The sequence below is a fragment of the Simochromis diagramma genome, unplaced genomic scaffold, assembly GCF_900408965.1.
Source record: "Simochromis diagramma unplaced genomic scaffold, fSimDia1.1 OVJJ01000466.1, whole genome shotgun sequence".
Lineage (NCBI taxonomy): Eukaryota > Metazoa > Chordata > Actinopteri > Cichliformes > Cichlidae > Simochromis > Simochromis diagramma.
In genome coordinates, this window is record NW_024387287.1 from 1,341,939 (window position 1) to 1,356,826 (window position 14,888).

A 14,888-nucleotide genomic window follows, 5' to 3' on the forward strand; every position below is an offset into this window, starting at 1 on the left:
CGCAGCTCAGATGTAGAACTGTTGATCTGCTCCAGTTAATGGGGTAGTCTGACATGGATGAGAACTTATCTATGAATGTTATTGTCTTCAGAAGGAAAGGCAATACATCATCAGCATATAGGCTTATCTTATGGTCTGTATTTTCAGTTTAAATTCCTTTAATATCTACATTTTGCTGCTGCTAGTGGTTTGATGAAAATGGACCACTGTCTGGTGCACCTCTTTAGATTTAGACAGCTCTGGGATGTAACATAATTTGTCTTAACAGATGTATTTAGAGAGCTGTATAGTGTTTTGATCCAATTTATGAATAATGAATCAAAGCAATAATCTATTACCTTAATTGATTTCTGTGTATTATTGGCTGAGTGTCTGCCTTGATAAAACCTGTTTGATCAGCATGTATTTATGAATGGAGTGAGTTTTTCTAATCTTCTTGCAAGGGCTTTGCAAAGTATTTTAATGTCTACATTTATGAGTGAGATTGGACTATCTTTCTAATCATGCCTCCCTTATTTTTAGTATCTGGTAAGAGAGTAGGTGGCAGAGCAGCTTATGACGAGGCTAAAAAGCAGTGTCAGAAGCTGGTCTGTGGAAGAGGAGAGTGGGAGTGTGACAGCGCAAGCAGGACATGCTGTGCGAAGGAGAAACAAAGTGTGCAAAGCATACACATGGGTAGTGAATGTCATTTCACAGGCTTGTGCCGTGGAAAAGCTTGTGTAAATAAATGAGCAAATTTGAACATATTGACTGTGTCTGGGTGTGTCTTACAATTCTTATTATTGTTTATTTGTTTGTGTGCAGTGGGCAGTTTTGCTTTTAAGCTCACACTGCACACCAGGCCGAGATATGCCAAGTTCTTTTTGTAAATCAACTCGTTGGTGCAAAAATACCGTTTAACGCCTGTCAAACTGAAATACCAGAGATAACACCATTCAGCTAAAGAAAGTGGAACAACTATGTGTTGTTTGTCGTCAGTACCATAGTTACAAGTTCCAAAATTGGTTCTCTGCTAAGTTGTTTATATGTGTAAACACAACACTGGTTTATTGCTTGAGTTACGTTTAAAATAATCAGAAGTCCTTTTTTCCCATTGGTTAAAAGGACTATGGGACTTTTCCCGGTGTGGTACATTGTCGGATGTTATATTATTAAAACTAATAAATAAAACATAGATAATAAGGATAACTAGGAGTGCAGAAAGGTGAAGACACGCAAAAGTGGAGCAACATGGTGAGATAATGAAATACAGCCAGGTGTGTTTTAATGTTCTTTTCTTTTACTTTTTTTTAAAAGAAAAGAACACAGGGGCTGCCTGTGTTTTTGTAAAATTCAGGACACTATTCGAGGCTTAAAAGGCTTTAGTGGCTTCTGAGCATGACAGTCTGAAAACACGCCCGTCCTACAACTACGCTAACTGCCACTTTAAAAGGTGTGGTAATAAACGTGACAGCGTACTGAACAGTTATCTGGCGTCCTGTACATTCTGGAGTGGAGATATTTATGTTAACTTTGCATTATTTGACAGAAAAATAAAGAAAGGTGAGTGTTTTTGTGATTTTGACATACATTCTGTATTGTTTCTGTATTCTCTGGCTGTAAAACGTTTATCAGACATGTGTCCGTCTCTTGATTATTAGTTTCCTGGTTTGAAAATGGCCACAGATGAGCTCTCGTCCAAACTCAGCCGTCGGCTGCAGATAGAAGAAGGATCCGAGGATCCTGTCGCCGTGGATGCTCCCGGACAGCACACTGGTTCGGAAGAGAAAGCGAATACGGCCAACGCAAACTCAGAGCTGGGCGCTAAACTGTTGCGGCGAGAAGAGCTGAACGAGGGGATTGGTGAACACTCCCTACCCAGCATGAAGGTCTTCAACCCCTACACTGAGTTTAAAGAGTTCTCTCGAAAGCAGATCAAAGATATGGAAACTTTGTTCAAAACGTGAGTGTTTCACAATATCCCCCTGTTAAACTGAGCTACAATTTGGAAATGCCTATAGACAGCGCTGCCCCCATTTTAATGTCATTTTACTGGGCACTGGTTTTCAAGGAAGTAGCATTGAGATTACGCGCTGAGATTAAGGAAGTTGACTTGACAGTTTGCTGGTGTAGCTCAAATCGTAATTAAACAGGAAATAACTTGCCTTATCCATCTACTACAAATGACAGAATAAACAACTGTGTCTGTCTTCCTCCCTATGGATATAAATATGGATATAGATATATGCGCGCTGTTTCTTTGGCTGTCTGCATTATCCTTCATATGTGATTTCCAGGGTGAACAGTAATGCATACACTCACACATTTGCAAAAGAACAATTAAAAAAATGTCACATCATCACTGTAAAGAAGAAACATGGAGGCAACTCAAGTCAGGTTAAGAAGTTCATTTTTAGTTGTTGTTGTCTGACATAGTGCTGACTGATAATTAGTTGTTATTTACACTTAATGGTAATGTTGTTTGGCCCCTTACAGAAGACTATAAATGGCTAAACCACAAACACAGCTTTGCATGTGTCTTGTTAATAACCTGTTACATGCAGGTCTGACCGTTATGAGGTGTATTAGGAGACCAGTCCTCATTTTATGTGTCTTTGCAAATAAGAGATTTACCTAAAATAAAAAGGAAGTTCTGCCTATGGAAGACATCAGGAGCCCATGGCAGTCTCACCAGATGTTGCAAACATTTAATTTCAGTAAACTCAACTACTCTTTCCTCATGAAATGTACTTTGCAGCAGCCTCCTCTGAAATGTTAATCCTTGATGATTTTGATTGAGTTGCCCTGTTTTGGAAATGTAGTGTAGAACTGTCCGTCTTCTCTTAGATGTAATTAAACTAAATGCCATTTGCCTGCTGCAAATGCCAGAAATCACATTTAAAATTCTCAGCAGGAAGAATCTTGACATGGTCATTCCAAAACCACATTCAAAGATCGTTTCAAGCTCATAACATTTATCAAGTTTTGTTTTTGCTACTTTGTTTTAAAAGAACAAAGAAAACATAGTTTAAGAATTTTGTAGTACAGTAAAAATCAGATCGGGGTAGAAATGTTTGCATGTTCACAAGTCATGGCTGCTTCTTTGCAATGCCCAACCCAGATTCTTCAAGTTTCTATCTTGTCTCGGCCTGTCTAGGCCACTTAAGTGCTTTTTGCTTATGGCATAAACTCTTTATTGTTCCTGAGACATCAGGGCTTTACAGTTTGTTCTTGTAAATTTGTCTTGGGAGTTAAAAACATTTTTGTTTAAAGAGTGGTGCTCTCCTTAACTGGATGCAGTTACAATGAAGGTTAAAAATGACATGAAATGACTGGACGTACTGACGTAGAAACACGATGGGGGTGCTGTTCCGCTTTTTTGTGAGATGGTCACGTAATCAAATCACGTAATTTTGCAGAATGTCCAAACATTTTCATGCCATCAACATAAGGAAAATGCATTCTCCTGAAACAAAATCACATTTGTATGTTGCAGGAAGAAAACTTGTACGCACTATACAAGTTGATAGAGGCTGGCGTGTACATGCAAGCGTTCTACTCTGACATTAACTGCAATTTAACAGTTAGTTTAAGATTTAACAGTTTAATTACATTTAACAGTGTATTTACCCTCTTAACACACTAAGTAACAACTACATGTTTGCAGTTTTTTAATCAATTTAGAGAATCTCTAAATTGATTAAAAAAACTGAGAAGACGTTTCCCCATTCATGAGTAATTCTAGCTGTGAGAACTAATGGATTAGTTCTTATCAGTTCAAACATTCCAGTTTGAACTGATAAGCTGCTGTGTAAATGTGTTTAGTTTAAACAGTGTGTGCCACTTCCCCCTACTGCACATTTGTTACAGTTATCATCAACGGTGTTCCTTTTTGGAGACGTAGAAAGTTAAATTCTTTTGCAACTCAGGGTGAAGAAACATAATTCCATAGAAAACCTTTGTTTTAACAACATGTTTCATCTTGTTGCTTTTATGAGATCGTTGTAAAACAAATTAACAATGTAATTTTAACTTATTTAGGGGATATTTAGTAAGGTGCAGAGTAGGGCTGCAACTAAGGATTGTTTGGCAGTCAACTAATCTGTCAGGTTTTTTTTTTGTTTTGTTTTTTTAAACAAAGTCAATTAGTCAACAACTATTTCTGACACTCCTTCAGTTTCTGCTCCCTGTGGGCATACCTCCTATTCCAGGCTCCAGTGCATGTTTAACCTGCCCCCTAACTGTGCTCCCCTATGAATATCACCATGTCTCTTCCTACAGCAAATTAAAACACATTAGGGGTTCAGAACCACTATCCAACAACAAAGATCCATGAGTACATCAGAAAGATGGCTATAACTGATTATGTGCTTAGTGAATACCTTAGGCAGCTGAAACTGAGAAAGAAGAGGAGCAAGAACAGGAACCATCATAGGAGGACAAGCCCCTGCACGGCATGTAGCATCAGCAGATAGAAGAAGTGGCTGATATTGAGAAATCCTACCAATGGCTGGAATGAAAGATAGGAACAAGCCCTAAGCACAAGATTGATAGAGGCTGGGCTCTAGCACACCAGGCAAGAAACCAGGTGCAGGCTGTGTAACGATGTCCCTAGCAATGCCATAACCAAGTGGCTGGCACAGTATACAGCAGGGGTGGGCAACTCCAGGCCTCAAGGGCCGGTGTCCTGCAGGTTTTAGATATGTCCTTGATCCAACACAGCTGATTGAAATGGCTAAATGATCTCCTCAACATGTCCTAAAGTTCTCCAGAGGCCTGGTAACGAAATAATCATGTGATTGAGGGGTGTTGACCCAGGGTGAGATCTAAAACCTGCAGGACACCGGCCCTCGAGGCCTCGAGTTGGACACCCCTGGTATACAGGAAGGTTAGGTATGGCCTACAAGTCTCACCAGTCTGTCGCAGGGCTAACACGTAGACAGAGACAAACATTCCCGCTCACTCCTGCATTCACACCTATGGGCAATTTAGAGTTTCCAATTAACCTATCCCCTACTAAGTGCATGTCTTTGGACTGTGGGAGAACCCATGCAAACACAGGTAGAACATGCAAACTCCACACAAAAAGACCCCGGCCTGATGGTGGAATTGAACTCAGGACCTGCTGTGAGGCAACAGTGCTAACCACCGTGCCACCCTGCTGCCCCTGTCTTCTTCCCCTCACCCCTAATTGGTTGCGCCAAATGGCCCCGCCCCTCCCTGAACCTGGTTGTTCTGGAGGTTTCTTCCTGTTAAAAAGGAGTTTTTCCTTCCCACCATCACCAAACCACTTGCTCATTGGGTGATGGATTAGGAATATGTCCAGCCTTCTCTGCATTTCACCAAATGTCGCCTCATTCCCTGCTGCTGCCCCTTGGACCTGACTCCAGATAAGCCCCTCATTTAAGTCACGGTGTGACAAAGTCATTACTGAAAAATGTGATAAATAGTTTTAAATACCTTTGGTTATTAGTTTGTTCATATGCTCTATTAGACGGTTCTCAAGTGCACCTTAATATCTGAGTGCCTCCTAGTTTTAGACGACTAAAACTTTTTTCTTTGTTTAGTTGACAAAGTGATTGATCACTAGGAACATCCCTAGTTTATCCACCACTCTGCATTTAATAATTACTTATTATTAATCTCTGGTTGTCTTCTTTTACCCCCAACCGGCTATGCCAGATGGCTGCCCCTCTTTGCTGGTAATCATAGAGGTCAGATTGATTTTTTTTTTTTTTTTTTTTTTTGTTTTGCGCACATATCTCCGGAGGGATTTTGTCCCACTCGTCTTTGCAGATCCTCTGCAAAGACATCGATGTTTCATGGCTGATGTTTGGCAACTCTAACCTTCAGCTCCCTCCACAGATTTTCTGTGGGATTGGAGACTGACTAGGCCACTCCGAGACCTTAATATTGACCTTAACATTCTTCTTGAGCCAATCCTTTGTTGCCTTGGTCGTGTGTTTTGGATCATTGTCATGCTGGAATAACCGCCCACGACCCATTATCAGTACCCTGGCTAAAGGAAGGTGGTTCTCACCCCATCCATCCTCCCTTTGATGTGATGCAGTTGTTCTGTCCCCTTGGCAGAAAAACACCCCCAAAACACGTTTCTACCTCCATGTTTGATGGAGTTCCTTCCGAGTAGTTCTGAGCTGGTTCCTCACAGTTCTTATTATCATAAACTCCACGACGTGAGATCTTGTGTGGAGCTCCAGACCGAGGGAGACTGGCAGTTATTTTATGATTCTTCCATATGCGAATAATCGCACCAACTGTTGTCACCTTCTCACCCAACTGCTTGGCGATGGTCTTGTAGCCCATTCCAGCCTTGTGTAGGTCAACAATCTTGTCCCTGACATCCATGGAAAACTCTGGTCTTGGCCATGGTGCAGAGTTTGGAATCTGGATCGATTGATTGCTTCTATGGACAGCTGTCTTTTATACAGGTAACGAGCTGAAAAGGCTCCAAATGTCAGCTTGTTACCTGTATAAAATACACCTGGGAGCCAGAAAACTTGCTGATTGATGGGGGATCAAATACTTATTTCATTCATGAAAATTCAAATCAATTTATGACTTTTTTTGCAATGCATTTTTCTGGATTTTTTTTCTGTTCAAATAAACCTACCACTGAAATTGTAGACTGGTTAGTGGACAAACTTACAAAATCAGCAGGGGTTCAAATAATTTCCTCCCTGACTGTGATGCACTGCGTATTCTGTCATCTTTCTGTCAGAACCAGCATGAACTCAATGTAGCAACAGTTGTTCTTCTGTTTAATTCTGTCAAGGTATGATGCTGGTAAGGACAACTACATTGACCTAATGGAGCTGAAGCTGATGATGGAGAAGCTTGGAGCTCCGCAGACGCATATCGGCTTGAAGAATATGATCAAAGAGGTGGATGAAGACCTCGACAACAAGCTCAGCTTCAGAGAGGTGAAGCAAGAGGGTTTTTTAAAAAAAAAAAAAAAAAAAAAATTAAATTAAAATTCAGAGTCAGAATCGAAGTTCCTGTTCTATCAGTATCTGTTTGTTGTTCTTGTCTTCCACAGTTCCTACTGATTTTCAGGAAGGCAGCAGCAGGAGAGCTGGCAGAGGACAGCGGCCTCTGTGCCCTTGCTCGCCTCTCTGAAATTGACGTCTCTACAGAGGGGGTCAAAGGAGCCAAGACCTTTTTTGAAGCTAAAGTAAGTTGAAATGGAATAGAGTAGGATTTATTCTATAGAATTTTCCTAGTCTTTCTGATCATTGCATGTCACCTAGTCATTGCACTTAACTTTCATCAACGTCTTTTGTCAATTTAGTTTATCACCAATTAACCTAGTATGTATTTATTTAAACTATGGGAAGAATCCAGAGTACCTGGAGCAAACTCACAGAGAAACTGTGCAAACTCTACACAGAAATTTGAACCAGATGATTCCCAACTTTCTATTGAAAAACACATCATTTCATTAGTGGCACAGAGAAAGAGGGATGCATTGCACCTCCTAAAAACATACAAATAATTGAAATCAAGACTAATTATTTGGCGAGAGCGTTATTTGTGGGCAATCTTGTTTCCACATTGAACACAAGAGACCCTTGGAAAATATTTAAAGTATTATTATATCCATGGTCCTCAGCTGAATAGGGTGGAGTGCCCACTCTGGGGCAGGAACTCATCCCTGACCAAGTGGAGGAGTTTAAGTATCTCAGAGTCTTGCTCACCGATTGAGGACCGGTTCTTGTGGTGAAGAGAGAGCTGAGTAAAAGCGAAGCTCTCGATTTACCAGTCGATCTATGCCCCTCACCTATGGTGACAAGCTTTGGGTAGTGACTGAGAGGATGAGATTGCAGATATGAGCTTTCTCCAAAGGGTGGCTGGCCTCTGCCCTATTATCCATCCTGGACATGTTTTGTCACCTGAGTTCAGGAAGTTGCTCTCAGGCGTTACCTCGTACCTCAGTGTAGAACAAACAGGGACTTATAATCCTTCCCTCTGCTATCAGGTCGCTTAAAGCTGACAGACCTCGTGTAGATTAATCTTCCTGTGGTTGTTCATTTTAAGACATTTCACCTTGTTTTATTTTTTTTTTTATCTTACTTTTAATGTGTTTATTTTTTGACCTTGTTGTTGATCTCTGCCTTAACATGCAGCGTTGTGATTAGTGGCTGTGTGAGTTTGACTGTGTGAGTTCTACACACCAATATGAAAAACTGATCCTCTGCTACTGATTGGACTGTGCTTTGTAATAAATGGTAAATGGCCTGTATTTATATAGCGCTTTACTAGTCCCTAAGGACCCCAAAGCGCTTTACATATCCAGTCATCCACCCATTCACACACTGGTGTGTGGTAATAAGTGTTGGCAGTAATCCAAGATGTGCTGCAAAAGCATTTCAAGCAAGGAAGTAGAATATTTTCCAGTGGTTGAGTCTATCACCTCATCTTGACATGACTCAGCATTTATGTCACATGTGCATGCGTTTCACTCACTGATTAAAAACTAAAGGTACAAATTAATAGTAGATTGATGAAAACCCTGAAAGCTGTTGTTTAGAGGTCAGAGGATTCTCTTCTTTATTTTGTGATTCTCACTTCTTTACTAAGGCAGCTTTGTGTTTTTCTGTTGAACAGGTCAAGGCCATCAATGAATCCAACCGATTTGAGTCGGAGATCCGCCAGGAACAAGAGGCCAAGAAAAAGCAAGCTGAGGAGCAGAAACAAAGACGAGCCGCATTCAAAGAACTGCAGTCAGCTTTCAAATAACTCCTTCAAGACCTTTAAATCACTAATGCTGTCAGTTTTCAAATTGGTAGATTGAAGACTCTTAGTCTTAATAATAATAATAATAGAAATCCTACAATATGAAATATCAGTATTGCCTTCTTAAAATCAGTCTGTTAAGCCTCCCAAACATCAAAATTTCAAGTTACTAAACATAGTTCTAACATTTGTCATAATTTCCACACTCAGTACTGCACAGTCTTAGAAGAGAGACACTCAATGTAATGCTCTACATTTTTTTTTTTTTTTTTTTACTGCACAAAGAGTCGTATGGTCCTATACCAGGGTTGTAACTTGGTCTTGAGAAGCCTCGGGACAGCTGTAGTGGTCATCATTCCTTAGTGTCATGCTTCATGTACTACAGAGATTTAAAATGAAGTTATTTTAGAAATTAGGTAATATTTTTGTAGCACTATATATATATATATATATATTTTTTTTTCCAATCAGCCTTCTTTGTTTTATTCACCAACTTTGCTGCTAACCGCTGTGAATGATGTGACCTTACTGTATTCTGCTTTGATTTAACCACATGTGCCATCAGACTATCAAAATGATTTATCCTGAAGTGTAAATGAAAGGCATAAGAACAAAAACCAGGTTCATGATAAAGTGTGTATCATATAAATATCTTTCCTGGTTCATACTGAGACTCACCAAGTCATAGTGAAACTTAAAAATGTGACGCAACCAAAAACTGATAAAAATTGTGCCTTAATGCTAAAACATGTTTCAAAGGTGCAGCTTCTGCTTTGAACGTCTGGTTCTAAGTTGTGTCACCCTTGTACAGTTTCACTGCTTCTTGGCAAGTAGTTTGATTTTAGTAGACAGCTTTGTGTCTTCCAATGTAACGATGTAAGACTGTAGAGACCTGTTAGTGACCAATCACAAGGAAGGTTTCAGTGCATCACCTTATCCACAGGTGATTGGTCAGAGCTCTGTAAATGTCATCATCAGATGGGGGCCAAGCAGACATCTGGGCACTTGCCAGATTTTTTTTTGTGACCACACAGACTCGTCTGTGGAGAATTTAATGCACTAACATGCGCTCCAGGCAGCAGACTGTATAACAGGAATAAGTAATCAGTCATCGTCTCCGTCAGAGTCTAAAGCCTGTTGTGGAGACGGACAGCTGCAGACATCATGGCTGAGCTGTCTGGTTATACTTCTTTGAAGTCCACGCTCGCCATATGATTCGCAAAGGATATGTTACTTGGAACCAATTGGAGCCCAGTAAACTTATAATAATCAAGCCTTATACAAGGCTTATACCTCTTTGTGACAAATCTAACTACTGCCAGCACCCTCCAGCGACCACCCCAGACTGGTTGGGGAATACTGCGATCGCTGGTTTCTGGGTTGTCGAGCAGTCTCTAGGCCTGTGTGTTTGTGTTCTTAATTTTTATTTTTATTTTATTTTTGTAATTCTTGCGTTGCTAAATTAGTTGATTGCATTTTTTCTTTTCTTTTTTTTTCTGTTAAACTTCCAATATGTGAAGCAAAGTTAAACTTGGTGCTACAGCCTAAGTTCACCTACTCAAATTACTCTTTAAATTGTTTTCTCAAATGAATTAGCATTCATTTATTCATACACATCCCTGGTATATTTTGATTAAAAAGACTTAATTTATCGTGTGACATTTGTTCACATGAATCATTTATGGTCTGAGGTGCGTATTCATGATGTTAGTATGGGTTTCTGCTCACATTTCCAAATTACTGTCCCACATGGCTTATAATGTGAACTGTGATTGCAAGATGTATGTAATTCTGATACAATGCCCTTTCTTCGTAAAGTATTTTTGGGGCGTCTAGTTAAGTGATTTGTTCATATACTTTTCTTATACTTCATACGGGACTATTGAAACAGATTGGTTCTTAAATATTTTTTTTCAATTGGAATGACATGTTTAACAGCTGGATTACTGTTGTGCTTTTGCAGCTCTTTTAGTGTAGTACAAGCATTAATACTTTTAAAGAGGCTGTTTTATACTGTATGAGGCACATTGTTGAAAAATAATCTAATGGAGCTACGCTGTGTTTCGTCCAACCTGCCATCCAGCTGGGAGAAAAAAACACCAAATCACTTCCCACAGGTGCTCTACGTGGTGCCTTTACCCTGCTGGAAGCAGCCATCATTTGGTATTAGGGGGCACAAAGTGAAAATTACCCAACAACCTAAACTGCTGAAAAAACCCAGCTTGGGTACTTGCATGCACATTTTAAAAGAAAAAGGTTTTGAAATCTCCAGTATGAGCAATTTTACCCTGTAATTTGGAAAATGTTTGTTTTTCAGCATCAGGAAGGACATGATAGACACACAGTTAATAAACTGAAATTAATGCTTTAGTTTATAAACGTGTTGAAATGACACACCAGAGCCAAATACTACAGAGCAGGATTTTGGCTTATCTAGGCAACTTTGGACAAACCTTACGGGTTAACCACGTAAGGAAGATGGTTTACTTCTTACCAGGTAAACTGCCATGATAACGTCAGGTTAAAGATGAACAGATAAGGAAATCACTGTTAAATGACCAATCAGTTGAAGTTACAGTTCTTCCCAAATGTGCCAGCATCACTGCTTTTTCCTCCTCTATTTGTCTTATTAGTTTACTACACTCACCCCAATACCAATAAAATGTCATTTTAAGTCAACATGTGTTCTTATATTTATCTAAATTTGAGAATTTGTCATATTAGCTGACTGCTGGGACAAATTTGTCTCAATTAGATTAGGATTATACCTGTCTGAGTATTTCCTGATTCCAGTAGGGGGCGCTCTCAGTATTGCATACAAACTGCACATCAGTCTGTTCAGGGCTGGACTCTCACCATGCCTGTGAAGTTTGGTGGAGATTGGACAAATGTGTCTTTGAGTTACAGCAGCTTTGTGCTTTAAGCTTAAAAAATTCATGTAACCTGTCACAGACCTCCAACTTGACGAAGGCTCTCATGTTATATGGTCATTTTCACTGAGTATTTCAAAATAAATCCACAGCTCCTCCTAGACAGTTTCAAAACAGCCCCTGCACTATGCTTGATCTGTGAGTCTGAATTTTGGCACCCACATGTAAGCTATCAAGATGTACAAAAAAGTTTCTTGGAGCCATGTGCAACAGGAATTTGTTAACATTTTGTGCCATTTTCATGTGTGCGAGGGCCCACCCATGGCTGCTTGCAGCTTTTATTATTATTGTTATTATTATCATTTCTGCAAATGAATTGGCTTTTTGAGGGCCTAAACATGTTCAAAAACTCGTGAAATTTTGCACACGCGTCAGGTCTGGTGAAAATTTGGTTTCAGACATGGGTTGGGCAAAAATGCTCAGTATCACCTCCAACAAACATGAAAGATATTGAGCCCCTGGGCTGGGTATGACGTAGTGAGATCATTGACAAGGCTGGCTACGGATACCAACTACGGAACGGAGCAGTTGTCAGTCACCTTCTCTACATGGATGACATCAAGAGTGAACGAGACATTGATTCACTGATCCACACCACCACCACGGTCCAGGATGAGACAACAAACATCCACGATTACATCACGAAGATGGCCCCAACTGACCACGTGCTCAGTGAATACCTCAGGCAGCAGAAACCCAAGAAAGAGGAGGAACCATCATGGAAGGACAGGCCCCTGCACGGTATGTACCACCAGCAGATAGAGGAAGTGGCTGACATCCAGAAATCCTACCAGTGGCTGAACAAAGCTGGACTGAAAGACAGCACAGAGGCACTAATCATGGCAGCACAGGAACAAGCTCTGAGTACAAGATCCGTAGAGGCTGGGGTCTATCACACCAGGCAAGACCCCAGGTGCAGGCTGTGTAAACATGCCCCTGAGACAATGCAGCACATAACAGCAGGGTGCAAGATGCTAGCAGGCAAGGCATACATGGAACGCCATAACCAAGTGGCCGGCATAGTATACAGAAACATCTATGCTGAGTATAACCTGGAAGTCCCGAGGTCAAAATGGGAGACGCCCCCAAGGGTGGTGGAGAATGACTGAGCTAAGATCCTGTGGGACTTCCAGATACAGAGGTACAAAATGGTGATGGCTAACCAACCGGACATAGTGGTGGACAAGCAGAAGAACGTGGCTGTAGTGATAGATGTAGCGGTTCCCAATGACAGCAACATCAGGAAGAAGGAACACGAGAAGCTTGAGAAATACCAAGGTAAAGTAAAGAAAAGACTTAGCTAGCTGACCAGCATATACTGAAAATAGGATTTATGTAATGCTGAGCAGGTCATTTCTCTGAGTGTACTTCAAAACCAGCTCACCATAAAAAATCGGTTCAAATCAAATCAAATCAAATCAAATCACTTTTATTGTCACATCACATGTGCTGTACCAATGTACCTGCACATGTGAGTGAAATTCTTGTGTGCGAGCTTCACAAGCAACAGAGTTGTGCAAAATACAATAATGTAAACAAGCAAAATACAAGAATGGCTACATCTGAAACTAATAAATATATGTACAATATATAATAGTATATGCATTTCTGGATGTGTATACTAAATATTTTTCTACGTGTGTGTGTGTGTGTGTACACATATTTTACAAATTAAATAGAGTAAACAATAAATAAAAAAAATATATAAAATAAAATATACAGAGTGAGACATGTGCAAAACAGTGGCATTACTGTACAGTATGGAGTGCATAATGTTAAAGTTCCAGTAGTGAAGCTGAGGTGTCTATGAAGTGTTCAGCAGTCTGATGGCCTGGTGGAAGAAGCTGTCTCTCAGTCTGCTGGTACGGGACCGGATGCTGCAGAACCTCCTTCCTGATGGAAGTAGTCTGAACAGTTTATGGCTGGGGTGACTGGAGTCCTTGATGATCCTCCCCGCTTTCCTCAGGCACCGCTTCCTGTAGATGTCTTGGAGGGAGGGAAGCTCACCTCCAATTATCCGTTCAGAGCACCGCACTACTCGCTGGAGAGCTTTGCAGTTGTAGGCGGTGCTGTTGCCGTACCAGGTGGTGATGCATCCAGTGAGGATGCTCTCAATGGCACAGTGATAGAAGGTCCTGAGGATGCGGGGGCTCATGCCGAATCTTTTCAGTATCCTGAGAAAGAAGAGGCGCTGCTGCGCCTTCTTCACTGTTTTGTTTGTGTGTACTGACCACGTAAGATCCTCAGCCAGGTGTACGCCAAGGAACCAGAAGCTGCTCACTCTCTCCACAGCAGCGCCGCTGATGGTGATGGGGGTGTGTACTTCTCTGCACCTCCGGAAGTCCACTATCAACTCCTTTGTCTTTGCGACGTTGAGGGTGAGATGGTTGTCTTGACACCAGTGGGTCAGGGTGCTGACCTCCTCCCTGTAAGCTGTCTCATCACTGTTGGTGATAAGACCCGCCACTGTAGTGTCGTCCGCAAACTTCACAATGATGTTGGAGTTGTTAGTGGCTGTGCAGTCGTAGGTGTAGAGTGAGTACAGGAGAGGGCTCAGTACACACCCCTGTGGAGCACCAGTGTTCAGTGTGATGGGGGATGAGGTGATGCTGCCCAGTCTGACCACTTGGCGTCTGTCAGACAGGAAGCTGAGGATCCAGCTGCAGAGGGAGCTGCTCAGTCCTAGATCCTGCAGTTTCCTGTCCAGCTTCGAGGGAACGATGGTATTGAATGCTGAGCTGTAATCTACAAACAGCATTCTCACATACGTGTCTCTCTTCTCCAGGTGTGACAGGGCAGTATGTAGTGTCAGGGCTATGGCATCATCAGTGGACCTGTTGTGGCGGTATGCGAACTGTAGAGGGTCCAGTGAGTCGGGTAGTGCAGAGCAGATGAAGTCCCTGACCAGCTTCTCGAAGCATTTGCTTACGATGGGGGTCAGGGCTACAGGTCGCCAGTCGTTCAATGAGGAGATGGTGGAGGATTTGGGTACAGGGACGATGGTGGCCATTTTGAAGCAGGCTGGGACTACAGACAGAGAGAGGGAAAGGTTGAAGATGTGCGTGAACACTCCAGCCAGCTGAGCCGCGCATGACTTGAGGACGCGGCCGGGAATCCCGTCCGGACCAGTAGCTTTGCGTGCGTTCACCTTCCTGAAGCACTTCCGCACATCCTCCTCAGACACAGTGTGCGCACTGACGTCATCCGCGGTGCGCACACTGTCCG

The 14,888-nt window shown here is 41.6% G+C and overlaps 1 protein-coding gene across 2 annotated transcripts; it reads left to right on the top strand.

The window, feature by feature from the left end:
• Positions 1 to 1,408: 1,408 nt before the first annotated feature.
• efhd2 (EF-hand domain family, member D2) lies at positions 1,409 to 11,412 on the top strand. 2 transcript variants are annotated; one of them, XM_040003746.1, is made up of 5 exons: positions 1,409 to 1,542; positions 1,641 to 1,942; positions 6,773 to 6,920; positions 7,037 to 7,171; positions 8,605 to 8,736. In XM_040003746.1, exons 2-5 carry the CDS (start codon positions 1,656 to 1,658, stop codon positions 8,734 to 8,736), a joined length of 702 nt encoding a protein of 233 aa, XP_039859680.1. In that variant the 5' UTR covers positions 1,409 to 1,542; positions 1,641 to 1,655. The 2 variants fall into 2 exon arrangements, with proteins under 2 accessions (XP_039859680.1, XP_039859681.1); XM_040003747.1 differs by lacking the exon at positions 1,409 to 1,542 and having other exon boundaries at positions 1,656 to 1,942; positions 8,605 to 11,412.
• The last annotated feature ends 3,476 nt before the right edge of the window (positions 11,413 to 14,888 follow it).